Raw genomic sequence first — 26,959 nt, forward strand, 5'->3', positions numbered from 1 at the left:
CTACCATTTGCACACACAACTCCAGCTGTGGCCTAACCAGTGTCTTCTGTAGTTCTAGAATTGCATTCCTGCTTTTGTATTTAATAACTTGTCTAAAAAAGGCATACATCCCAAATGCTGACTTTAACACTTTACCTTGAGGAACCTAAGGATATTCACTCTAAGATCTCAACCACCTAATTATATTCTATTTCCTTGCTCTGCTTACTTGCTTCAAATGCACAAACTTTCATTTCTCTGAACTGAATTCCATTTACTGCTTATTCAGCTTCAGCAAGCCATTGATATCCTCTCTCAGTTGACAGCTATATTCTACACAGTTGACTCCTCAGCCAATTTTTATGTCACCTGCAGATTTCCAAATCAAGCCTTCCCACAGTTCAGTGTAAAGCATTAGTGAGCACAACAGACAACAAAGGAACCAGTATTGTACTCTATGGAACAGTGCTCCATTCACAAAAACATTACTCTTTGTTTCCTCTCACTGAGTCAATCTTGGACCCAATTTCTCGCATTTTGCTGATGCACATGAGTCTTAATATTTTTTAACAATTTACTATGTGGGAGCTTGACAATTGCCTTCCTAAAGTCCATGTTGATAATACCTACTGCACTACCCTTATCAGTCATCCTTGTTAATTCCTCAAATTCAATCAAGTTATAAAGGCACGGGGTCTTAGCAAAACCATGCTAACAATCTCTAAAGACTATGTTTTTTGATTGATAGTTTAAAATAATCCTTGTTTTATTAACAATTTTACTTTCAAAATTTTACTAGTAACAAATTTACAAAAGGAAGATTCAAAAGTAAATTTAGGTATGGTTTGAAAAAATGTTTCCACCAATAATTGCGTTTGCTTTACTGGGTTTCACTGTAGTTTTATTAGATTTACAATTTTTAATTTCTACAATCATTCTGTCCAACAGAGTGTCACCCAAAATCCTCTGGATTAAAATCTATATCCTCACTTGTTTCTTCAATGTCTTGTCAGTACACTCATGTGGATGCAAAATATTTAAATACAACCTCTGTATCATCATTCTCTGCGTTCTGCATTATTAGTGTTTGTTGAAGCATTAAATGTTTCATGATACACCTCGTTAAAAGTTTTTCTTTCTTGAGCCAAAGTGAAGAGATTTCTTCATTGTACTCAATTGTGCCTTTTTCTGATTTGTTTTTGAAGGTGTATTTTGATTTTCTGGTTACCAATAAGAAGAATGTTCAGTGGATCAAGTAGCTCATGAAAGGATGGAAGTAATGTACTTGTGGCTATGTGTGTTGAGGGTAGCCGTTTTCTCCCTTTTTTTTGTGAAGTGAGGAAGAGGGGGACAAAAAGACAAAGACAATATGAAAGAAAATTGAGGGTTTCTGATATAAGTTCACCTTGTTTTTTGGTAGGTATGAGTATTGGTTAAAGTCATGTTTGAAGTGGTGTTTGCACACCCAGTATAGATAGATAGATAGGGTCCAGGTCTCTTGCTCGGAGGTTGAACACCCACTCAATGACAGTGGTTAGATGTCAACTCACCAATAACACACCCCTTGGTCCACCTTATAATCTGATTAAATCTTTGATTCAAATTCACCTAAGGACCTCAGGATTTGTTTGTTTATAAAGAATTTTGGAATGTCCTGAAGTTGTGAAAGGCAGTATGTAAGTGCATATTTCATCTTTGTTAACCTCCATTGTACCTCATCATCCTTCAGATCATCCTGGACTCTTAACAACACAGACACTGTTTATTACTATATGCTACCACAAAAGTATCTTCTTATAACTTTGCTAAAATGTTACTTCTGAAAGAAATTCAGCTCTCGAAAAGATTGCTGTAGTAATTTCAGAGAGAATGAGAAGTAATGAAAAGTAAAGATAAGGGACCAGTTTGCAAATATCACTAATTGTGTAGCTTTTAAACAACACTTTTTGGCTCAGATTTTACATCTAGTCTGGTAAAATTTAGAGGGAGAGAATAGTTAAAATGTGATCAGTCAGTTATTCACTCTGATCCTGCTATATCCCTCCTAAAACTGCTATTTTGAGCAGATGAATGCGGTGTCTGTGGGGCTGGGATAAGATTTGTTAATTCAGACATGCCATGACTGTCTGCCCCAAGGCAGGTCTTTTTTAGATTAGATTACTTAGATTAGATTACTTACAGTATTGAAACAGGCCCTTCGGCCCAACAAGTCCACACCGACCCGCCAAAGTGCAACCCACCCAGACCAATTACCCTACATTTACCCCTTCACCTAACACTATGGGCAATTTAGCATGGCCAATTCACCTAACCTGCACATTTTTGGATTGTGGGAGGAAACCGGAGCACCCGCAGACACGGGCAGAATGTCCAAACTCCACACACAGTCACTTGAGGCAGGAATTGAATCCAGGTCTCTGCTAGCCACTGTGCCACCGTGCTGCCCACCTGTCCTTGGATCGTTGTCTGCTGAACTTCTATCCAGGACCATTTCCTTGGTTATTTCTGGTGGTGGTTAGCCTTTGCCTTCCTCTTGTGGCAAGATGAGGAGGTAGGTCTGAAATCTGACTCAACCAAAATGACCATGTAACCAATGCCCTTGGTATTATTCTGAATGACATTCTAGTTGTTGTGGCCAACTGAGCTAACTGGTCTGTAAGATATTCCATCAAGGAAAAGATTGATGTAAATGTCTGTGTTAAGGGAAAAGTCTTTTGGGGAAAACAACATCACAACTTCTTCCCCTTTTTCCATTGAACTAGATGGTTTAGTGATGCTGCTATCACATAACCCTAGTTATTTGGCTAAGTCACCTAAATCTTACCTGAAGGATCCAGGTATCTGAATATGGAAAATAAAGCTATTCCAGCTCTCCCAACAATGATTGATTTAGTTCTGCTTACTCCACACTGGAAAGAGTACAGTGCAGACTTTCAAATGTTCCAGAGGTCTTTTGATTAAAGTATAAAGAGAGGCTATGTAGGATAGGTTTGCATGCTGGATTAGTGGTGCTGGAAGAGCACAGCAGTTCAGGCAGCATCCAAGGAGCAGCGAAATCGACGTTTCGGGCCAAAGCCCTTCATCATGAAGGGCTTTTGCCCGAAACGTCGATTTCGCTGCTCCTTGGATGCTGCCTGAACTGCTGTGCTCTTCCAGCACCACTAATCCAGTATTTGGTTTTCAGCATCTGCAGTTATTGTTTTTACCCAGGTTTGTATGCTGTAGAGTATAGAAGCTTAAGAAACAATTTGATTGAAATGTTAAAGGAAGGAACTGATTCTAGAGATAGAAAAGCTTTTACTGTGGGTGATAACCTTAAAATAAGAGCCAAAGACAGTTAAACGCTCATCAAAAAATGATAGTGACAGTGTCTCTCTGCAGAAACAGTACATGCTCCCTCAAGTTAATAAGTTTGAAAGTGGTATTCAACAAATTATTGCTTGTTGGGGTATGAATGAATATGGAGCCAAATTGGATGAATGGAGTTTCGATACAGATCTGCTAATATGTGACTAAAGACCAGAACAAGCTTCAAGTGCCTCTCATTCTCCTGTTGGTACAGAACCATCGAAGCTACCAAATGCCAGCTTTGATTCCTGCTCTGTGCTGAACCATCCGATCTCAGTTGAAGTCTTCACAATGCCACTAAAATTTGAACTCTAAAGAGATATTGGAGGAAGAATGAGGAGGCTTGGACTGAAGCATGTTTAATCCAAAGAGCATGAAGCATTGAACCCTTTTGAGCAGTTCTTGTTTATTTATTCAGAGAATGTGGCCAGCATTTATTACCCATTCCTTGTCTTGTGAAGGTGGTTATGGTAAACTGCCTTCTTGAACCATTGCAGTCCATTTGGTGTAAGTAGACCCACAATCCCATTACAGAAGGAATTCCAGGATTTGTTTCCAGTGGCACTAAAGGAACAATGATATTTCCAAGACTAAATGGTGAGTAGCTTGGAGGGGTGTTTGGTATTTCCATGTATCTGCTGCCTTGTCCTTTTAATTGGAGTTGAACCCGGGTCTTTGGCGCTGTGAGGCAGCAGTGCTAACCACTGTGCCACTGCGCCGCCCCCTTTGATGGGGATTTAGTGATGATATTGCCATTGAATATCAACATGGGTAACAAAGAATGAAAACATTCCATGACTCCTTTATAATCATAAATTTTCTTCAGTGTGTCAATGATATACATGGTGAATAATTCAGTATCAGCTGGTGTGACTTCTCACATAGGAACTGAATGAAAGAATGAATCCCTTCTATTTCGTCAAGCCATGCTGAAATGGAATCATAATTTGATTAAAATGTTTCGTAACTATTTGATTTGGTTAAAAACAAGGGTTCTCCAATCATGAGCCTGTTTTGTAAACAGACATTCCACATATATGGTTGAGAAAAACAAGACTCTTTTTACTGAAGATGTGAATGCATCCATATTTGAATCTGCAGATATTTCAAAACTTAACGTGACAAATTTATTGCATTCAGCCACACAAGTTCCTAAAAATTGTACTCTGATGTATATGAACCATTATAAGAAAACCCAAAAATTAGTTTAAACTTAACTATGCAAAAGGAAGCAATAGCCAAGTACGATTATCTACTTGGTGAAACGATAGACTTTCAGGTAAAAGTCAACATGGTAAAAACAATGACTGCAGATGCTGAAAACCAAATACTGGATTAGTGGTGCATGCTTCAGGCTCACTGCCTTTATTCCTGATGAAGGGCTTTTGCCCGAAACGTCGATTTCGCTGCTCGTTGGATGCTAGTTTCAGGTAAAAGTGAAAGTTGCTGTAGTCCCAGAGGACCATGGGCTACTTTCTGATTACAGAGGTGCAGTGGATCTAAGGGCACCACACCTCAGGTGACAAGCAAGACTGTAGGGCCTTCATGGTGATATGAGCTGGTCTGGAAATTGAACCTGCTGTTGTTAGAGTCACACTGCACTGCAAACCAGTTGTCCAGCCTACTCAGCTATCCAGATGTTATATATAACATCACAGAAGGTATCATGGCACAGAAACAGGCTACACAGTCCAACCGGCCTGTGTTCCTGTTTGTACTCCACAGTGGACTAGCATATGTAGCTATTATGGTTATAAACAACAAATTTCATGGAAAGTTCTTTGTTGGACTTTTAACATTTGAGTACCTCAACATTTCCATCTGGTATGACAATATGTCTTTTTACATTTGGAAAATATTTCCAAAGTTTTTGGCTTTATTGCGTGGATTTAAAACAGGAAATTTGATGGGCAAAGTTCAACATTTAATTTATTTAATATATTTAATAAAAACAGGCTGGTCCATCAGTAAACAATTTTTTTAAAAACCAGTAGAGATTCAGCTTTTAGCTGACTAGCTTTAACAAGACAGGTGAAAAGAAGGAATGCCTTTTAATAAGCCTAAGGTGAGTCTAAAATTAGTTCAGACACCACAAAGTTACAGGAAGTTCAGGAAGGGAAGAGCAAGAATGTTTGGAATGTCAGATCGTTACATCTCATGGCTTCACAACAGCCTTTTTATTGGTATTATATTAGCCTAGCCAGCACACCTTGACACTCAATAGCATTTTCATAATTAAATCCCGATCAATATCTTGGGGGTTACCAATGATCAAAAACTGGACCAACCGTATAAATTCTGTTATTTGGTTTGGCATACTGTAGTGATTATAATTCTTGCTCGAGAGGTAGTGATTGTAATTCTTGTCTCTAACTAGACAATTTTACTTTTACAGTGTTGAACACTTCTGCTAGGCCTGCTGTAGAATCTTGTCATATTTAACTTTAATTTATAGACAAAGGTTTCCTTCTTTATGCTGAATTTGTCACCCAGGCAGAAATTGTCTTTTATATTGTTTAGAAATGTTTCTTTTCATGCTCCAGATTCTGCTGATCCATTTCCACATCAACCAACTTGAAACCTTCCATGAACCTGTGCAATCAGGCAGTGTTTCAGAATGTCATTTGGAAGAAAATATTGCACGCAAAAAAGTTCCATGATATATTGGAGTGGTAGCTTAATGCATTTTTATTATTACAGTGGAAAATGTGGTTATCACCAAAATAAGTATTATTAAATGGAGTGTCCATTACCCGTGAGTTGATTTTTCAAAAACAAATTTACTTCATAACAAAATGCTGCGATTACTAAATGGACAGAACACTGAGGTTCCAATAATTGGAACCATTCTCCGGCCTTTGCAGAGACTCATTCGTTAAATCAAACTCATTCGTTAAATTTAAGACACTGGAGCATTATTGGCACCTTTTCATAAAGCTATCAGTAATTATTTTGATTTACTCAGAGACAACAACAGTGTGAGATCTTTTGTGGTGATAGGCAATGACTTTGATTTCTTATGATCTAATAAATAATTAGAGTCGTAGAGATGTACAGCATGGAAACAGACCATTCGGTCCAACTCCTCCATGCTGACCAGATATCCTAACCTAATCTAGTCCCACCTGCCAGCACATGGCCCATATCCCTCTAAATCCTTCCTATTCACATACCCATTCAAATGCCATTTAAATGTTGCAATTGTAGCAGCCTCCACCACTTCCTCTGGCAGCTCATTCTATACGCATACTACCCTCTGTGTGAAAAAGTTGCCCCTTAGCTCCCTTTTATATCTTGCTCCTCTCACCTTAAACCTATACCCTGTAGTTCTGGACTCCCCAACCCCAGGGAAAAGACTTTGTCTATTTCTTCTATCCAAGCTTCTCATAATTTTGTAAACCTCTATAAGGTCACTCCTCAGCCTGCGATGCTCCAGGTAAAACAGCCCCAGCCTGTTCAGCCTCTCCCTATAGCTCAAACTCTCCAGCTCTGGCAACATCCTTGTAAATCTTCTCTGAACCCTTTCAAGTTTCACAACATCTTTCCGATAGGAAGGAGACCAGAATTGCACGCAGTATTCCAGCAGTGACCTATCCAATGTTTTAACTTCATTTCCTAGTTTCTTTTAGTCAGCTCTGTCTCCAGATCATCGTAATTGTTTTTAAGTTTAGTAGTTTTAGACCCAGATTTTTCACCTTCAAACCGGATATGAAATTTCATAACATGATAATAATTATCTAGAAAACTCTCCTTTTACTATGAGGTTATTTATTAATCCTGTTCCTTTACGTACTCCAGGTCTAAAATAACCTGTTCTTTCATTGGTTGCTGAACATGTTTTAAGAAATGGTCCAAAACACATTCTGTGATATCGTCCTCCAGGTTACTTTGCTCGTTTTTGCAACTTTTTTGGCTTTTCTGTGAAGTTTTGCGCCAGAACATCCTTTCTCGGGCACTGTATGGAGAGCAGAGGAGAATCATTTGGTTTATTCTTAAAGTTGAGAGGGTTAGCTCATGAGGAGAGATTGAGTAGACTGGGAGTATACTCACAGGAATTTGGAAGAATGAGGGAGGATCTTGTGGAAATGTATAAAATTATAGAGGGAATAGATAAGGTAGAAGCAGGGAGGTTGTTTCCACTGGTGGGTGAAACTAGAACTGGGGGGCATCACCTCAAAATAAATTAGTGCAGATTTAGGAGGAACTTCTTTATCCAAAGGGTTGTGAATCAGTGGAATTCCCTACCAGTGAAGTAGTTGAGAAACCTCACTGAAAGATTTTTGAACAATAAGGGTTATGGCGAGAGGGCAGGTAATTGGAGCTGAGGCCATGAAAAGATTAGCCATGAACTTGCTGAATGGCAGAGTGGACTCGAAGGGTCAGTTGGCTTACTCCTGCACCGAGTTCTTGATTGTTTCATTTTTTTCAATTAACGCGAAGATTAAAATCTCTCCTGATACTGCAGCGCTCTTCTTAAGAGCCTCCATTGTTTTCTTGGTTTATATACTGCTCTCAAGTGTTGTTCTTTTCAGAATATCTATAAATGACTCTCCATTACTTTTTCGCTTTTTCATATCTCCACCCAAACTGATACTACATTTTGATCCTCTGCACCAAGAGTAATTCTCACTACTGCACTAACCTCGTCCTTTATTAACGGAGCTATGCAACCTCTTTCCTTCGTGCCCACCTGAAATATCAAATGTCCTGGAATATTCAGAGCCCAGTTGTGGTCACTCTGCAGCCACACATCTGAACTGGCTATTGTGTCATGCTCATTTATATCTATTTTTGTCATCAATTCATCCACCCAGTTGCAAATTGCTAAAAACATTCAGATGAAGAGCCCTTAATCTGTGTTTATTTATTTTTTAACACTGTTTTGTCCCTACCCTGAACCTTTATTTTTTTTTGGTGAGATCTTACATGTACCTACTCTGTATCTTCCTGTTACGCTTTGGTTACCAATACCCACACCACTGCTTCTGCACTAAAGCCTTTCTTTTTAACTTTCTAAACCCCTCTTCCACTACCCCCAGACTCGCTATCTTCTGTAATGCATCACATCAACTCCGTTTCATTACACATAATCTATGGTTGAAATATTTCTATCTGTTGTGTTGGTTTTGCTGATTCCTAGGTAAGGTGCACTGAATAGAATCAAGTGTAACCTAGTGGAAAGTCCTGCCCAGAACTTTTTAATAAACTTTGTTACCATATTAGAGGGTTTGAGCTTGGAACAGCGAGTTCGAAGTACTTCCATTCTTTGTCTTTCAGTCAGAAATTAATCTGATCAACAACAATGTCGTCATTACACCTCTTCAGATTACAAATTTGGTGGATAAATTCAATTTGTTCACTGTGCTCTTGAGTCATGAGTGTACATCCCCATCATACTACCATTGCTCACCGCTTTTTTATTCTTTTAGAATTCAAGCTTAGAACAATATAACACAGGAACAGACCCTTCGACCCACCATGTCAGTGCCGATCACAATGCCATTATAAACTCACCCCATCTGCCTGCATGTTGCCCAAATCCCTTTGTTGCTGTGTCTGTGCAAATGTCTCTAGGTATTGCTATTGTGTATGCTTCTACCCTTGTCATGGCAGTGTATTCCAGCTGTGTCTTGAATACAAGAAGATAAGAACAGGAGTGGTAGAGTCCCAAAGATTCACAATTCTGAGTGAAGAACTTCCTTCTCATTTCAGTCTTAAAAAGTTATGTCCTCGTCCTGACACCATTTTCCAATTGGCTGAAACAATTTGTGTCTCTATCAAGCAGTCGTGAGATGAAAGAGAAAATTGAGGTTGGTACAGAAGTTAAAGAAAGCAAGTTGAATACTCAGTGCAGGTGAGAGCATGGCAGGGAGCGAGGGAAGATTGATGAATTAAGCTGCATTTATTTCAAAACAAAAACCTGACGGGTAAGGCAGATGAACACTGGGCATGGATGTGAACATGGGACTGAGGTAACACTAGCTATTACTGAAAACATGGCTGAGGGAGGGATAGGGCTGGCAGTTCAATGTCCCAGTGTACTGATGCTGTAGGAAAGATAGGGATGGCAAGAGAGGAAGGAAGAGGTGTTTTTGATTAGGGAAAGCATGATGGCAGTACTTAGAGAGGATATTGCTGAGGGATTGTCCAGCGAAGCTATATGGGTAGAACTGAGTAATAAGAAGGGAGTGTCATTTGATGGGATTGCACTGTTGGCCCCCTACAAAAGTCAGCAGGAAATTGAGGATTTAGGGAGATCGCAGGTATTTGTAAGAATGATAGGATTATAATGGAGGGGGATGTTAACTGTCCAAATGTAGACTGGGACTGCCATAGTATTAGGAATTGGATGGAGACGAATTTGTCAAATGTGTTCAAGTAAACTTCCTTAATATTTAGATGGCCCCTTCTAGAGAAAGGGCACAATTTGACCTCCTTTTGGGAAATAAGGACAAGTGGCTGAAGTGTTTGTAGAGGAGCAGTTTAGGGCCAATTACGATAATTCTATTAATTTAAAAATAATTATGGAAAAGGAAAAAGATAGGCCCGGTCCACAAGTCAAAGTGCATGGACAAGTTGCACTGAAGTAAAAACAATGACTGCAGATGCTGGAAACCAGATTCTAGATTAGTGGTGCTGGAAGAGCACAGCAGTTCAGGCAGCATCCAAGTAGCTTCGAAATTGACATTTCGGGCAAAATCCCTTCATCAGGAATAAAGGCAGTGAGTCTGAAGCGTGGAGAGATAAGCTAGAGGAGGGTGGGGGTGGGGAGAAAGTAGCATGGGTGAGTGGGGGAGGGGATGAAGGTGATAGGTCAGCATGCTCCTGCCCCACTGAACTCCTCTCTACCTACCTCGACCCTGTCCTATCCCCCCTAGTCCAGGAACTCCCCACAGATGTTCGAGATACCACCCACACCCTCCACCTCCTCCAAGACTTCCGTTTCCCTCGCCCCCAACGCCTCATCTTCACCATGGATATCCAATCCCTCTACACCTCCATCCACCATGACCAGGGCCTCCAAGCCCTCCGTTTTTTCCTCTCCAGACGTCCCCAGCAGTACCCTTCCACCGACACTCTCATTCGTTTGGCCGAACTGGTCCTCACCCTTAACAATTTCTCCTTCGAATCCTCCCACTTCCTCCAGACCAAAGGGGTAGCCATGGGCACACATATGGGTTCCAGCTATGCCTGTCTCTTTGTTGGCCACGTATAGCAGTTGATCTTCCGTAATTACACCAGCACCACTCCCCACCTCTTCCTCCGCTACATTGATGACTGCATTGGCGCCACCTTGTGCTCCCGCGAGGAGGTTGAGCAATTCATCAACTTCACCAACACGTTCCACCCTGACCTTAAATTTACCTGGACCATCTCTGACACCTCCCTCCCCTTCCTGGACCTCTCCATCTCCATTAATGACGACTGACTTGACACTGACATTTTTTACAAACCCACCGACTCCCACAGCTACCTGGATTACACCTCTTCCCACCCTACCTCTTGCAAAAATGCCATCCCGTATTCCCAATTCCTCCGCCTCCGCCGTATCTGCTCCCAGGAGGACCAGTTCCACCACAGAACACACCAGATGGCCTCCTTCTTTAGACACCGCAATTTCCTTTCCCACATGGTTAAAGATGCCCTCCAACGCATCTCTTCTACATCCCGCACCTCCGCCCTCAGACCCCACCCTTCCAACCGTAACAAGGACAGAACGCCCCTGGTGCTCACCTTCCACCCTACCAACCTGCACATAAACCAAATCATCCGCCGACATTTCCGCCACCTCCAAAAAGACCCCACCACCAGGGATATATTTCCCTCCCCACCCCTTTCCGCCTTCCGCAAAGACCGTTCCCTCCGCGACTACCTGGTCAGGTCCACGCCCCCAAACAACCCACCCTCCAATCCTGGCACTTTCCCCTGCCACCGCAGGAACTGTAAAACCTGCCCCCCCACCTCTTCCCTCACCTCCATCCAAGGCCCTAAAGGAGCCTTCCACATCCATCAAAGTTTTACTTGCATATCCACTAATATCATTTATTGTATCCGTTGCTCCCGATGCGGTCTCCTCTACATTGGGGAGACTGGGCACCTCCTAGCAGAACGCTTTAGGGAAAATCTCCGGGACACCCGCACCAATCAACCACAGCGCCCCGTGGCCCAACATTTCAACTCCCCCTCCCACTCTGCCGAGGACATGGAGGTCCTGGGCCTCCTTCACCACCGCTCCCTCACCACCAGACGCCTGGAGGAAACACGCCTCATCTCCGCCTCGGAACACTTCAACCCCAGGGCATCAATGTGGACTTCAACAGTTTCCTCATTTCCCCTTCCCCCACCTTGCCCTAGTTCTAAACTTCCAGTTCAGCACTGTCCCCATGACTTGTCCGGACTTGTCCTACCTGCCTATCTCTTTTTCCACCTATCCACTCCATCCTCTCCTCCCTGACCTATCACCTTCATCCCCTCCCCCACTCACCCATTGTACTCTATGCTACTTTCTCCCCACCACCACCCTCCTCTAGCTTATCTCTCCACGCTTCAGGCTCACTGCCTTTATTCCTGATGAAGGGCTTTTGCCCGAAACATCGATTTCGAAGCTACTTGGATGCTGCCTGAACTGCTGTGCTCTTCCAGCACCACTAATCCAGAAAGTTACACTGAAGGTCCTGTTTCCATGCTGTATGACTTAAAGCCACTTCAGGATATTGCAGGTTTCATTGAGGTTGCTGCTCATTCTTCTCAACTTCAGAGATTATAAAGCTAATCTACTCCTTATAGGACAGCCTCTTATTTCAGGGACCAATCTGCAGAATGTTCACTGACACTGCCTCTAATATAAGTGTATCTCTCCTAAAACTGGAGACCAAAACTATGCAGTATTCCAGATATGGGTTTACCATAACACTACAATTATATTGTTCCTGTACTCCCATTCCTGAAGAAGGGCTGATGCCCAAAACGTCGATTCTCCTGTTCCTTGGATGCTGCCTGACCTGCTGTGCTTTTCCAGCAACACATTTTCAGCTCTGATCTCCAGCATCGCAGTCCTCACTTTCTCCTGTACTCCAATCCCCTTATTGTACTTCTATACTAACTTTCTGCATTCCTGTTTGAGCACATTCCTATCACTGAGCATCAATATTTACACGTTTTGTGTCTTTAAAAGCACAGGGAGTAATCTGATACTTTCCCATTTTATACTCCATCTGCAATTTTTTTTTACCAATTCTGACTGCATCACTTTGCTGCTTTGCTGTACCTTCTTCACACCTTAACAGTGGATTGTTAGCAAGTGCGCATTAGTTACTGTCATTTTCTAGTACATGAATATAAATTGTAAATAGCCAAGACCCAAGCATTGATCCTTGCAGCACTCCACTAATCATTTGCTGTCAACTTGAAGATGCCCCATTTATGGGAGAAAGTGAGGACTGCAGATGCTGGAGACCAGAGATGAGCAGTGTGGTGCTGGAAAAACACAGCAGGCCAGGCAGCATCCGAGAAGCAGGAGAATCGACGTTTCCGGCATAAGCCTTCCTGAAGAAGGGCTCATGCCCGAAACGCGATTTTCCTGCTCCTCGGATGCTGCCTGGCCTGCTGTGTTTTCCAGCACCACACTTCTCAACAATGCCCCATTTATGTCTATTTTTTGTTTCCTATTTATAAAGAATCCTCCTTCAGTGTGAATACATTATCCACACTCCAACTCTTAACCTTGGCTATTAATCTTTTGTGTGAAGTATTTCTTTAAATGCCTTTTGAAAATCTAAATGTACTAAATTACTGCATCCCCTTTCTTTACCCAACTTGATAAATCGTGAAAAGAGCTCCAATAAATCTGTTAGAAATGACTCCTTTTGTTAGATCATGTTGACTTTGTCTGATTGTACTGCAGTTTTCCAATTGTGTGATTAAGGCTATCTTAATCATAGTTTCCAGCACTTTGCCAACACTGATATCAAGCTACCTGTCCTTTGGGTTCATGTTTTCTCTGCTCTCCTTTCTAAAACAATGTTACATTTGCTAGATTCCAATCTGCTGGAACATTACAGAATTGAAGAAATTGTGTAAAATCATAGTGCATCTGTTACCTCTGCAGCTACCTGTTTCTAGAATGCTAGACTGTTGACGGGCCATCAGACTGTTATTAGTCCTTTTGGTTTTTTCCAGTACTTCTCTTCCCTCTACTAATGTTATTTCCTTTTAGTTTCTTTGTGGTTTTTTTTAAGCTCCATGCATGCCTTCTATTCCTAGCTGTAATTGTCTCTGGAGTAAAAACAAACACTAAAATCTGAATCTTCCAGGCCCAAAGAAAATGTTCATGGAAGAACTTAATGGGGCAAGAAGCGAAAATTTAGAATCTTGATAAACTTCTGCAGTAAGTTCTCCTGCTTCAGAGATGGTTTGATCTTTCTGATGGCAAGATTTAGGAAGTCTATTTGTGTGCATTTCATGTCTCAATTGAAGGCCAACTCACTGGGATTGAGTGCCATTTCCTATGAAGTTCTCCTCAGTCAAGAAATGCATGTGTGCAGATATTTAACTGCCTTCAAGAGATGTGCAATGGTGATGTAACTTTCTATCCTGGACCATAAGTACTTCCTGCTTTGTCCTTCTAGTGATATGTTTTATGGTAATATTTATGATTTTGGTTCTGGTATAGGTACGTCACGTGGAGGGAAGATGACAAGGGTGGAAAGAGTGTTGATCTCTAGAGGGTGGGGGGGCATGTGAGGGGGAGTGCAGCAAAGTGGCACAGAAGGCTGTAACAAGGCTATCCAATCTGGCATCCCTCTGTATTGGCACAGTTAAACTGAGTGGCCCTATGAATTGTCAGTTTCCATGGGATAGGCAGTGCTGCTTAGCCTGTGATGCACAGCAAATTCATTGTTCTTTTCCTGCATTGCAGCTAGGGTCTCCTATGTAGTCTCTCTATGTGCTTTTACTTGCTGCAACCCATGCCCAGGCTGCCTTGATCTGATAGGAAGACTCTTGCTACCAACCTTGTTGAAGTGTAACTGCTTAACTTAACCGAACAGCCTGGAGGAGAACCTGCAGCAAAGTATTGCTGAACAGTGGAACTACCTTCTGCCTGGTCTGACACATCCCCAAACAGTTGGGGTGACCAGTGCGGGATGTGTGGTCCTCCTGGCTTGCAGTGACTGAATACCTATTGGCTGATTTTAAATAAGCTACCCAGACCTTCAATCCCACTGGCCTGCTTCCTACGATTTGCCATTCTGTTTGCGCAAAGACACACCTAATATATGTCACGAGCTGAGTACTGTAGAGTGAGAACAAGAAAAACCCAATCCATTGTCCCACATGAAGATGACTCTGCATCCACGCTGATTTTGGATTGCATAAAGAATGATTCTGCCCAAAAGATTTGTTCACCCTCTCAACTGTTTCTTTATTCCACATTTTTTTCCCCTGTTCTTACTTCTAAAGAAGTAACATTTATGTCAGCTTCTCTCCTTTTTAAATCCTTCTTTTGTATTTTCCTGATTGGGTTGCTCTAATTCTAATTTTTTGTCCTTAGATTAATCTTTTCCCCCTTTGCTGGTTCCTAAAACATTTCCACTTGAGAGTAGCTACTGTGCTTGGCAACATTGTAAGCCCTCTCTTTGAATTGACAGCCTCCCTTAACTTCCTGAGTAAGCCATGGATGGATTGCTCTTTCTGTGTTTTTGTTTCTCAATAGAACTTTTTCTTAAAAATTGAATTGTTTCTTTAAAAGTGTCCTATTATTTATCATTTTTTAAAACTTTACATCTCCTTTATTTATGTATTGCTACGGTTCTTTAATTTCTTTATCCATTCAACCATATTTCATTAGTCCTTCAAATACGAGGTGACCTTATTAAAACATACAAGATTCTAAGGACTTGACAGGCTAGATATGGAAACGTTGTTGCACCTTGTGTGAGAGTTTAGGACCAGAGGGCATAAACCTGGAATAAAGGGTTGCACCTGGATCAAGTATGTTATTGGTTTTCTTATGTTCTACTGTTATTCTTGCCTTACTTATGTGTTATCATGAAGAGGATTGAATACAGTGAGACTGGGGTGATTTGTGGAACTGAATGTGTTTTCTTTGGTTAATTTCGGCAAGCAAATTATTAATGTGACCATCCAAATCTTCTTGTGTCGGCCGTGGCTGTTCAGTTCAAGAACGAAGCAAAACATAAAACAAGAAACTACAAACCTGTAGGCCCACATCAGAAGTATGGAAAATTCTATAATCTATAATAAAGAATTTTGATAAATGGATATTTGAATAATAACTATCTGATTGGGCACAGTCATCTTGGGTTTATGAGTGGGAAATGGTGTTTGATGAACTTGTTGGAGATGTTGAGGCTATTACTAGCAAAACTAATAAAGGAGAGTCAAAAGTCTTGGTACAATTGGATTCTCAGAAGGTTTTCGATAAGACCCCCACAGGAGGTTGGTTCAAATAATTAAAGCAACTGGACTTGATGGTAATGTACTGTCATGGATTAATGATTTGGCTGACAGACAGAGAGCAGAGTATGAATAAATGGGTCATTCTTATATTGGCAGGTTGTGACTGATGAAGTATCGAAGAATGGAAGCCTGGACCCAAACTGTTCACAAGATGTATTAATGATTTGGATGTGTGGACCATACAAAGTATTCTGCATTTGTGGATGATACACTCCCACTTAGTTTTGTATGTTTGGAGGAAAATGTCAAGTGGTGTCATGAGGATTTGAACAGGTTTAGTGAATGGGCAAGATGGAATATAATGTAGGAAAATGTGAGGTTATCCACTTCACACATCCTTTTCTCCTTCCAGAGTATATCTTAAATGATGAGAGGTTAGAAAGTGCAGATGTTCTTGTCAATAAGTCACTGAAGGCTAACCTGCAACTGCAGAAAGCTATTAGGAAGATTAATGGAATTCCTACAAATAGGAATACTTAAATACGGATACAGTGAAATCTTGCTTTGATGGCAGGACTGTCCTATGAAGAGAGATTGGTTAAACTAGGCCTCTATTCTCCTAGTTTTGAAGAATGAGGTAATCTCATTTGAAACTTGCAAAATATTTAAATTGATAGGTTAGATGCAGATAAGATCTTTCCTCTGATTTGGGAACGGTAGAACCATGGATCATAATTTAAAAATAAGGAAGATTCCATTTTTAGGACCAAGGTGAGGAGAATTCATTTCCCTCCAAGGATCACGATTTTTTGCAATTCTCTGCTCCAGAGGGCTGTGGAGGCTTTAAAGTAGAGTTTCTGATTACCAATGATGTAAAAGTTTATGAGGCTAGTGTAGGTGAAAGGCTTAGAAATACTCGATCAGCCATGATTGTACTAAATGGTGGATCAAGCTCGCTTGGACTCCTTCTATTCCTATGAGGGAAGTATTCAAGATCATGAGGGGTCTGCACAGAGTAGATAGGGAGATAATGTCCTTTCTTATGAGAAGATTGAAAAAGAGAATGCAGTTTATAGAGTAATTGGCAAAAGAAACAAAAGTGACATAAGGTACAAACTTTTTAACCTTGTGAGTGGTTCGAATTGGAATTAGGTTTTTTTTGTCACAAGTACTCCAGTTACAAAAGAACAGGAGTACAGTGAAAAGTGTATAATGTCAACAACACGTAGCGCCATCTTAGTTACAAACTATACCTGGGTACAAGTATTAGGTACAAAAAATAGAAAATAAAGAAAAAAGTTACACTACATTACAAATATACATTGTGTAAGGTAAGAAATAAAGCTAAAAAGATAAATTAAGATATGGAGGGTAGTGGAGACAGTTTTCTTTCAAGTATTGAAAAATTAATTACATTAATAGCTGATGTAAACATGATGGACCAAATGGCCATCTCCTGTGCTATGATAATTCTGCAATTCAGGGGCCATGGGTGACTGCAACAAGCAAACATTTTCATGTGACATTCTTTGATCTAACACTTGAGCAGAGCTGTTATCTTGCTCCAAAGTGCCCCTTGGTACAGAACAATAAAATGTTCTATGAATATACTGAAGTTCTTCAAATGTTGCAAATGTTTATTTCTGTCTTGTTGTCTCTTGAACCTAGTGTTATATTACGAGATTTTGTTTTATTTCAAGTTTGCATTTTCTTTCTTAATTTACGGGATCAGTGCCACCTTCATGAATCTAATTGTTTTGGTGGGGGAAGATAGAATTTGCTACTTCAATAGATTATTTACTCTGAGGAGGTGACTGCGTGTTATTTCTGATGACAACATTGCTTTTTCCCAAGGCTGAGAAACACAATTACTCCTCCTCCTATATCACATGCCTATCTCTGGACCCTTGCTTACAGGCAGTTATCTGGATTCAGTAGAGCAGCGACTCCCTTTGCTGGTTAATGGATAGCTACTTGCTGTCTGCATCCAAATAATGGGCAACATTTGTCTGGTGCTTAGCTATGCAGTCCATTCCAGAGGCATTTGTTGCCTTTTGTGTCATTCCTGTAACTTGTGCACAGGTATTGGGGCTATTATTTGTTTTTTTTCAGCAGAGCGTTTGTAAATATGTGTGTGCTCAGAGCTTTTTCTATCTGAATGCTTTTGGTCTGTATTCCTGCCCCTGGCAACATTCCGCCTGCTCAGCACAGAGATCTTTTGAACCAATAGCGACTGGGACTTGAGGGGCACTTGAATGCTGACATCTATTTGAATTGACAGCTGTGTGTTGCCTGGATGATCGGAGCATTGGACTTGTTCAGACAAATGTCCAGCCAAAGAAGTGAAATGAAGTGAGAGGAATCGCAATTTGCAGCCTGAATGTCTCTAATGTTCTTGCTGGCTTCCTTATATCAGATGTGATTCTCTGATCTAATCCTTTAGATTTGCCACTTGTCCTTTCTTTAAGGGCATTTTATCCTAAACATGTGAAGGATTCAAAAGGTATGTAAGTCTATCATTAAATAATGATGAATTTGGATACTTGTCAGAAGTGGACTGAAAGGGTTATTCCTATCACGTAAATTGCTACTTTTTGAGAGATGTTTTGATAGATGAACATCATCATCTGCTCAGTGGCCATTATGCTGTGTTACTGAGCTGTTCTGACTAGTAAAGTGCCAAGTCAATGCTAATTAATCTTTTTGAATGGTTGTAGAAGCAGCAATGTTGTTTTCAGTGTCTCTGGACTCAGGAGTTTTTTTTTAATAAATAACCCACGGCTGCTCTTTTCTTCATCCCTTTATCTGTGATGTCTGCGCGTAATTGATGAAACGGATGCTGTTCTAGTGGTTTAGGAGGCAAAAGGCTTAATTAGAGTTATAGTGCGGCCTCAAATTGTAACTTAAGCTACAAAAGAGCTGTTCATTTCCATGATATCTCAATGTGAGACACAATTTGGAGATGCCGTTGTTGGACTGGGGTGTACAAAGTTTAAAAATCACACACCAGGTTATCGTCCAACAGGTTTATCCAGAAGCTGGATTAGTGGTGCTGGAAGAGCACAGCAGTTCAGGCAGCATCCAACGAGCAGCTGCCTGAACTGCTGTGCTCTTCCAGCACCACTAATCCAGTATTTGGTTTTCAGCATCTGCAGTCATTGTTTTTACCAGGTTTATCCAGAAGCACTAGCTTTCGGAGCGCCGCTCCTTCCACAACCACTTGATGAAGGAATGGCGCTCCAAACACTAATGCTTCCAATTAAACCTGTTGGACTATAACCTGGTGTTGTGTGATTTTTTTTTAACTTAAATGTGAGACATCTGAGAGGTTGGAGAAAATTGGGGGTAGGCGGGGGGGGCTGAAATTTTAAATGTAGTGGGTTTTTATTTGTGGATTTGAATTTTTTATAGCTGACAGCAAGATAGTAACATTTATGATGTAAATCTTTCTCCATCCCCAATGACATTGAGTGTCCTCATCATGGATCCATTGGTGAACAGAAAAGTTGTTACGCATTGAGGGAGTGCTTCTCTGTCAGAAGGGTTTCAGAGGAGACATTAAGTTGAGGAGTCATAGAGATGTACAGCATGGAAACAGACCCTTCGGTCCAACTCATCCATGCCGACCAAATATCCCAACCCAATCTAGTCCCACCTGTTAGCACCCGGCCCATATCCCTCCAAACCCTTCCTATTCACATACCCATCCAGATGTCTTTTAAATGTTGCAATTGTACCAGCCTCCACCGGCTCATTCCATACATGTGCCACCTGCTGCATGAAAACGTTGCCCCTTGGGTCTCTTTTTATATCTTTCCCCTCTCACCTTAAACCTATGCCCTCTAGTTCTGGACTCCCTCACCCCAGGGACAAAACTTTGTCTATTTACTCTATCCATGCCCCTCATAATTTTATAAACCTCTATAAGGTCACCCCTCAGCCTCTGATGCTCCAGGAAAAACAGCCCAAGCCTATTCAGCCTCTTCCTATAGCTCAAATTCTTCAACCCTGGCAACATCCTTGTAAATCTTGTTCTACCTTTTGTCGAATGTCCGTTACATATGCTTTGCCACCATTTACAAAAGAACTAAGGAATTCTCCACGTCTCTGCATTTATTTTGCTACTGCTTGCAGGATCTTGTGAACAAATTGAATTCTGCATTCCTGACGTGACAAAAGTAGCTCTGTGTCCAAAAGTCCTTAATTAGTGTAAGGAGAGCTTTGGGATGCCCTGTAGGTATGAAAGAACTATGCAAATGCAAGCTTGTTCTTTTGTGACCAAGAACAAAGAATAGTACAGCACAGGAACAGGCCCTTTGGCCCACAGGACTGTGCCAACATATGATGTCTTTCGAAACTAAAGCCCTTTTGCCTCTACGTGGTCAGTAACCCCTCTTCCCTGCTAATACATATCTGTCAAGATACCTCTTAAATGTTGCTATTGTGTCCACCTGCTCCACCACCTCTGGAAGCACATTCCAGGCATTTACCACCATCTGTGTTTTTTAAAAAAACACAAAACCTTCTCTCACCACCTTTAAACTTACCCCCTTTTTACCTTAAGCCTATGTCCCCTAGTAAATGACATTTCTGAGTCTGGTGGTTTCCACCACCCCTCAATTGCACTGCCTCCAAGCTGACTAACCTCACCCCACACAGCTTGCTTTTAGCTCTTTCCCAAAGACCACACAGGTCTGCCTGGGCAGACCCATTGCTTGTGCCTGCTCCTGCCCGACAGAACACCTCTCGTCCTACCTTGACTTGTGTTTTATTTTCCTCTCTATGTCCAGTCCCTTCCCATTCACAGGCGCAAATCCTCTGACACTTGACATCAGTTTCAGAATTTCCAGTTTGTGGGCTCTAGCCTCAATTCCTTTACATGGCAGCCGTAAGGACTGCAGAGGCTGGAGATCAGAGTCCAGATTAGAATAGTGCTGGAAAAGCACAGCAGGTCAGCCAGCATCCGAGGATCTGACCTGTCGGCCAAAGGGCCTGTTCCTGTGCTGTACTGTTCTTTGTTCTTTGTTCTTTGTCACAAATGAACAAGCTTAGTTCTTTCATACCTACAGGACATCCCAAAGCTCTCCTTACACTAAGGACTTTTGGACACAATCTTGTCTCAATTCCTTTTACACGTCTATCCCATATCCAAATGGCCTCAGGGCTCTCTGCTTCTTCCTGGGGAAAAAGCCCTGAATCATCCCCCTCCTCCACCCTGCTCCACTTGGCAGAGCTCATGCTTGCCCTGAATAACTTCCATTTTAACTCCTCTCACTTTCTTCAGGTCAGACAGGTGGCCATGGATACTCTCACATGCCCTAGTTATGCCGTCTCTTTGTGGGGTATGTGGAACATTCCTTGTTCCCATCCAATACTAGCCCCCACCCACAACTTTTTCTCCAGTACATCTGTGGTATCATTAGCGCTGCCTCCCTCTCACGTCCAGAATTGGAAAAGTTTCTCAATTTTGCTTCCAATTTTCACCCTGCCCTCACCTTCACCTGGTCCATCTGATTCCTCCCTTCCCTTCCTTGATATCTCTGTTACCATTTTTTGAAGAATGGTACACACCCATCAACCCATAAAGTTACCTTGAGTATACATCCTCACACCCTACTTCCTGTAAAGACTCTATTCCATTCTCCCAGTTCCACCATCTTCATTGCATCTGTCCTGGTGAGGCCGACTTTGACAAGGGGACTTCCTAATGTCCGCCGCCTTCCTCAACCGAGGACTCCTGTAGATGATAGGTCAGACCTGGTTGAGGGCTCTATCTCCTGCACTTCAGCCCTCAACCCCTCTTCCCTCTCACAACAGATTTCGCTGCTCGTTGGATGCTGCCTGAACTGCTGTGCTCTTCCAGCACCATTAATCCAGAATTTGGTTTCCAGCATCTGCAGTTATTGTTTTTAACCTCAGTGCTAGGGCCCGCTTGTCCTCGCCTACTATCCCACCAGCACCCACATTCAGAGGACCATTAGTTGTTTACTTCACCACTCCTTAATATCCAAGGGTCCAAACACACCTTCCATGTTAAGCAGCGTTTTACCTGCACTTCGCTCAATCTAGTCTGCTGCATTCGCTGCTCACAATGCGATCCCCTCTACATTGGGGAAACAAAGCGTGAACTGGGTGCATCACAGAACATCTGAGCTCCCTGTTCCCTGCTAGTTCAACACACCTTTATGTTCCCTGGCCAACATCTCTGTCTCAGGCTTGATGCAGTACTCCAGTGAAGCTCAGCACAAGATGGAAGAACAGCCCTTCATTTTCCACTTAGGAACTCTACAACCTTCTCGACTCAATGTTGAGTTCAACAATTTCAGGGCTTGAGCACCTTCCCATTGCTTTCCCCTACCCCACACACTAGGCCTGCTATTACAAACAACCTATTGATCTCCACTAATAGTCCCCTTTAGCAGCTATTCATTCTCCTAGGCTGACTGTTATCCACTCCTTTGTCTGTCTAAAGCAAGAACAGAAATTGCTGGAAAAGCTCAGCAGGTCTGGCAGCATCTGTGGAGAGAAATCAGAGTTTCCAGTTTCTGGTCCAGTGACCTTTCCTCAGACTCTTTGTCTGTCTAACTGTTCTTATGTCTCTTTGGGCTCTGTATCTACCTATCATTTGTGCCTTGCCCATGCCCCCCTCACCCTACCTCCTTCCTTTTTAAAAAAAACCTTTTCCTAGCTACCTCAGTTCTGAAGAAGGGTCACTCAACCAGAAATGTTAATTCTGATTTCTCTCCAAAGATGCAGCCAGACCTGCTGACTTTTTCCAGCAATTTCTGTTTTTGTTAGTAATTGACATTTCTATCCTGGGAAAAAGACTTTGACTATCCATTCTCTCTAGCCTCTCAAGTTTGTAAACATCTCTCAGATTGTCCCACATCCATTAATGTCAAGATTAGTGTGGTGGGGAAAAGCACAGCAGGTTAGGCAGCATCTGAGGGAGCAGGAAAATCGACATTTTGGGCAAAAGCCCTTAATCATGAATTTTGCTCGAAACGTCGATTTTCCTGCTCCTTGAATGCTGCCTGACCTGCTGTGATTTTCCAGCACCACTCTAATCTTGACTCTAATCTCTAGCATCTGCAGTACCCACCTCCGCCACATCCATTAATGTTCAAGTGAAAACAAACTTAAATTTGTCCAAACTCTGCTCACAGCTAATACCCTCCAAACGAAGCAAAATCTTGGTAAACGGTTTCTGTACCCTCTCCAAAGCTTGGACATCCTTCTTGTAGTGTGGCAACCTAAACTGTATGCAATATTCCACTTGTGGCCAAGTAAAATTATATACAGTAGGCAGTCCAGTAACTAAAGAAAACGGAAAGACCTTGAGGCACATGTCTTTATATCCCCTCAGTGTCCCAAAGCACAGCTCTGCAAAAGATTGAAACTGTCGTTTTATAGGCAAGATCTCCTTAAATTGCAGTGACACTAATGACCAGTTCATCTGTGCTAGCGGTACTGGGTTGACCATTGGATGAACTCCCTTCTCAAAATACAAATTCAGAATAAAGTGCCATGCCATCCTTCACATCCAAATAGTCACCAGCACCTAAAGGTGTGAGAGTGTGAGGAGGACCTGGAGACAGTAGCCGGCAGCCACGAGACTCTATACGAGATAAAACCACAGAAGGAATGTGTCTCGGTAACATTCCCAGAAAGTTATGAATTAGTTGGTTGTTGAATAGCTGCTGCTAGGGATTGTTTCAACTTGAATTATTTTGAAAAATATAAAATTCTAATCTAGCACAGAGGGAGTAAGAATTTGCTGGAGAGGAGCTGATTTGTCAGTAAAGGTGGAGAAATTTTTACTTGCAATTATATCCATTGTTATTAGTACACGAGCTAGGCTGGAGTGACATGAAGTAACTAAAGATACAGACAATAAGGTAACCTGAGTAAAGGCTAAGATATGGTTGGTCAAGTGTGGTGTCCAATTGGAGGTACATGGGGATTCCTGGACACTGCTGGTGATCAAGACAAACCTACGTGTGGAAAGTGTCATTGACTACACAAGCTTAAGCTCCAGGTTACAGAGGTTGAGCAGCAGTTAGAGTCACTGAGATACATACACTAAGCACAGAACTACATGGATAGCAGGTTCAGAGAGATGCTCACTCTGCAGGATGGGGGCAGGCAGACGACTAATGCACGAGTTCCCAGAGATTCATCTCCCGCAGTTGTTGGGATATTGGTGAGGGTGATGGGTCCATGGTGGAATGCAATGAGAGCCAAGCCCAGAGCACCAAGCATGGTCCAGTTATATGAGGAAATCAGAGGGACAGGACTGATAGATGATTCTTTTGTTAGGGGAATCAGGCAGACCTTTCTGTACCCCTGGTGCAGTTATCAAGGATGTATCAAAATAGCTGTAGGATCTTTTTCAGAGGAGGGTGAACAGCCAGCGGTTGTGGTCCACATTTGTACAAATGTTGTCGTTAAGAAGGGGACGTGACCTTGCAATTGGAATTTGGGGAGATGAATAGAAAACTATCAAGCAGAACCTCTGATATAGCAATTCCTGGATTAATATAATGTCTCATTCAAGGGAGATCAGATAGACAAATGTGTGGCTTGGCTTTTAGATTCCCAGGACACTTGGACTGGCTCTGGGGCAGATGGCACCAACACAAGCTGAATGACCTGCCTCTGAGCAGAGCCAGTCCTGAGTTTGTTGTGAGGCCCTTTTGCTAGGCCCTTGGGGATGGTTTAAACTAATTCAGCGTATAGGAATCACCAGGGTTTTGGGAATCGAAGAATTTTAGAGTAATACGTAAAAAGTGCTGGGAGAGCAGATAGCAATAGAATAATGCACAGTGAGTTAATATAGGGAGTCAGAGTAAGGGACAAAATAATGGAATCCAAATCAAGCTTACACTGCATGTTTGTGAATACATGCAGCACAGTAAATAATGTTGGAGAGTTACCATTGCACAGGTTGCCATTGGAATTATGATGCTTTACCACCTGGCTATGGAAGTGGTAAATATTAAGATGTTCAGAAAAGATAGGAAAGGAGAAAGATTGATGGTTCTTGATTTAAGTAGAGCATTTCAGCACTGGAGAAAGAAGATGCTTCAGCGGGTTCAAGGAGAGCTAAGGAGTAAGACCGGTGCAATGACATTGGTTGGTGTAACCTATCAACCACCAACTAATCGGAAGGATGTAGAAGAACAAACCTGCAAGGAAATTAGAGATGGAGACATCATCTAGTAGTTATAAAGGGGAATGTTGCTGCTCTTCCGGTCAATATGCAGGTAATTAGTGGAAGGGGCAGCAAAATTCCAAAACTGTATTCACAGAATTTCCGATGGCAATAGAAGTCAAGTCCAAATAACAATCTAACGTGCAGGGTTTTGAGAAAAAGGTAGGAGTTTGGTTCAAATGCAAAATGTTCAGAGGGCTGGTGCAGACACATTAACCAGCAGAAAGCTGAGGTAGTCCAGATTCCCTAGATGCAAGGAAGCTGATTGACCACTTCTGACTGGAGTAAGGTTTGGAGTTAACTTCCTGTATTTGGTATGAGTGATTGTGTGGATGTCTTTCAATGGTTTAATGTTTAAGCTTTTTAGTCCCATGTTGTCTTTGTTTTCTGACACTGTTATCAAATCCTTGAATATGTAAGATAACCACTACCCTTCACAATGTAGCAAGAATCCAATTTTTGTGTGTATATGTTAATTTGTCCAGATGTGCTGATGTGACGTTGTGCTCTGGGTTTTCTATAGGCTAATGCTTTGCTAAAGAGGTTATTCCATAGTATCTAATCAGTTCAGTGTGACTTTAAAGATAGTACATAATGCATCTTCTAACTGGGTTTGTTAAGCAGATAAAGAATGCAGCCTTTTGCTGCATTTCCACAACAAAATGCTCGCATTCTGTAGACAAGAGACATTGACTGCTCTTTACTTAAAAATACTTGCTTATTGCAAATCTGGAGGTGATGGAAAATAGAGAATACTAAAGATCTGCTAATATCAGCAGAGAGTGAAATGGAGTTAGTGTTTCAGATTAATGACTTTTCCCAAATATTTCAAAGACCCAGTGACCTGCTTGTCTCTCTACAGATGCTGCAATATCTTCTGAGTAACTCCAGCATTCTCCTGTCTTACTGCAGATGCTAAAAATCTAAAATAATGCAGTTTTTGCACTATATTCATAGGAGTCGTTCTGTGAATCTGTAACTACTATAATAAATAAGACATAATACTTACAATCATATCAATGCCTTTCATGAGACTTCAGATTTATCCTTTTTAGTTTGAATGCAACAGGAGTTAAAATCTTTACTTATTACAATGGGCGATTACAAGGGGCACTTGGACACAAAATTAAAATATATGCCTATACTTGAGTAGTATCGAAAGTAATAAACAGTTAACAAAATGGTGAGAATGCTGCTTTCTGGGAAGTATGTTAACTTCACTTTTTTTTGAAAGGCTAAATATTGGAAATGCAGATGGACCTTTTTAAGCTATAAATCTGATAATTTTCCACTTCTGTAGTTAGTAAGCTTTGTCCTGGCACATTATTTGCCATCCTTATTTTGTTTACTTGGAGGTTCTAAAGAAAATGAAATTACATGCACGAAAGCTAAAACTCTTACAGCTATGTCCTGAAATCCTGCAGCTACTAGATCCATAAGACCTAGGAGCACAAATTAAGCCTTTTGGCCCATCGAGTCTGCTCTGTCATTCAATCATGGCTGATAAGTTTCTCATCTCCATTCTCCTGCTTTCTCCCTGTAACCCTTGATCCCTTTGATACTCAAGAATCTATCTATCTCAGTCTTAAATATACTTACCTTCAAAACAAAATGCAATCTATCATTCCAGGTTTTTCGCTAGTCAGACAGCTGTTATTCTAGTATAGAAAAGAGTTATGCCTGGGGACCCTGTGGGCTCCTCATTGTATCACATTTTGAAGAAATTGCCCAGAAAATTTGAATTTTCTCACTGGGTGTCTCTTAAACTCTCCATTTTAAATCTGAGACTTTAGGTGGTTCCAATAAAATTAAGTAAAATAATTAAACAAGAAAAGTTAGACAATTAAATGTATTGTCCAGCACCTAAATAACTAACAGACCTCCTAACACTCAAATGGGTGGTGAGGATGACAAAGCCTGAAGAAGGATATGGACAGGTAAGTGAGTTGACAAAAATTGCAGATGGAATATAATGTAGGGAGACATGAGATTTTTCAC

General features: G+C 41.4%; 1 protein-coding gene across 9 annotated transcripts in view; it reads left to right on the forward strand.

Moving 5' to 3' along the window:
- LOC140453335 (uncharacterized) overlaps positions 1-26,959 on the forward strand; it is a 109,940-nt gene that overhangs the window by 14,786 nt on the left and 68,195 nt on the right. For 3 of the 9 annotated variants that reach the window (XR_011952367.1, XM_072547879.1, XM_072547891.1), the window contains exon 1: positions 17,700-17,829. The exons of 3 other annotated variants lie outside the window; for them this stretch is intronic. Coding sequence is in view for 4 of the 6 variants with exons in the window: in XM_072547879.1 (XP_072403980.1) it covers positions 17,742-17,829 (88 nt within the window). In the remaining 2 variants the exon portion in view is untranslated. Of the gene's footprint in view, positions 1-17,699; positions 17,830-18,117; positions 18,251-26,959 lie in introns of those variants that run through there. 3 more of the 9 variants (XM_072547939.1, XM_072547901.1, XM_072547917.1) reach the window with 2 other exon arrangements.

This window comes from Chiloscyllium punctatum, chromosome 2 (genome assembly GCF_047496795.1).
Source record: "Chiloscyllium punctatum isolate Juve2018m chromosome 2, sChiPun1.3, whole genome shotgun sequence".
NCBI lineage: Eukaryota > Metazoa > Chordata > Chondrichthyes > Orectolobiformes > Hemiscylliidae > Chiloscyllium > Chiloscyllium punctatum.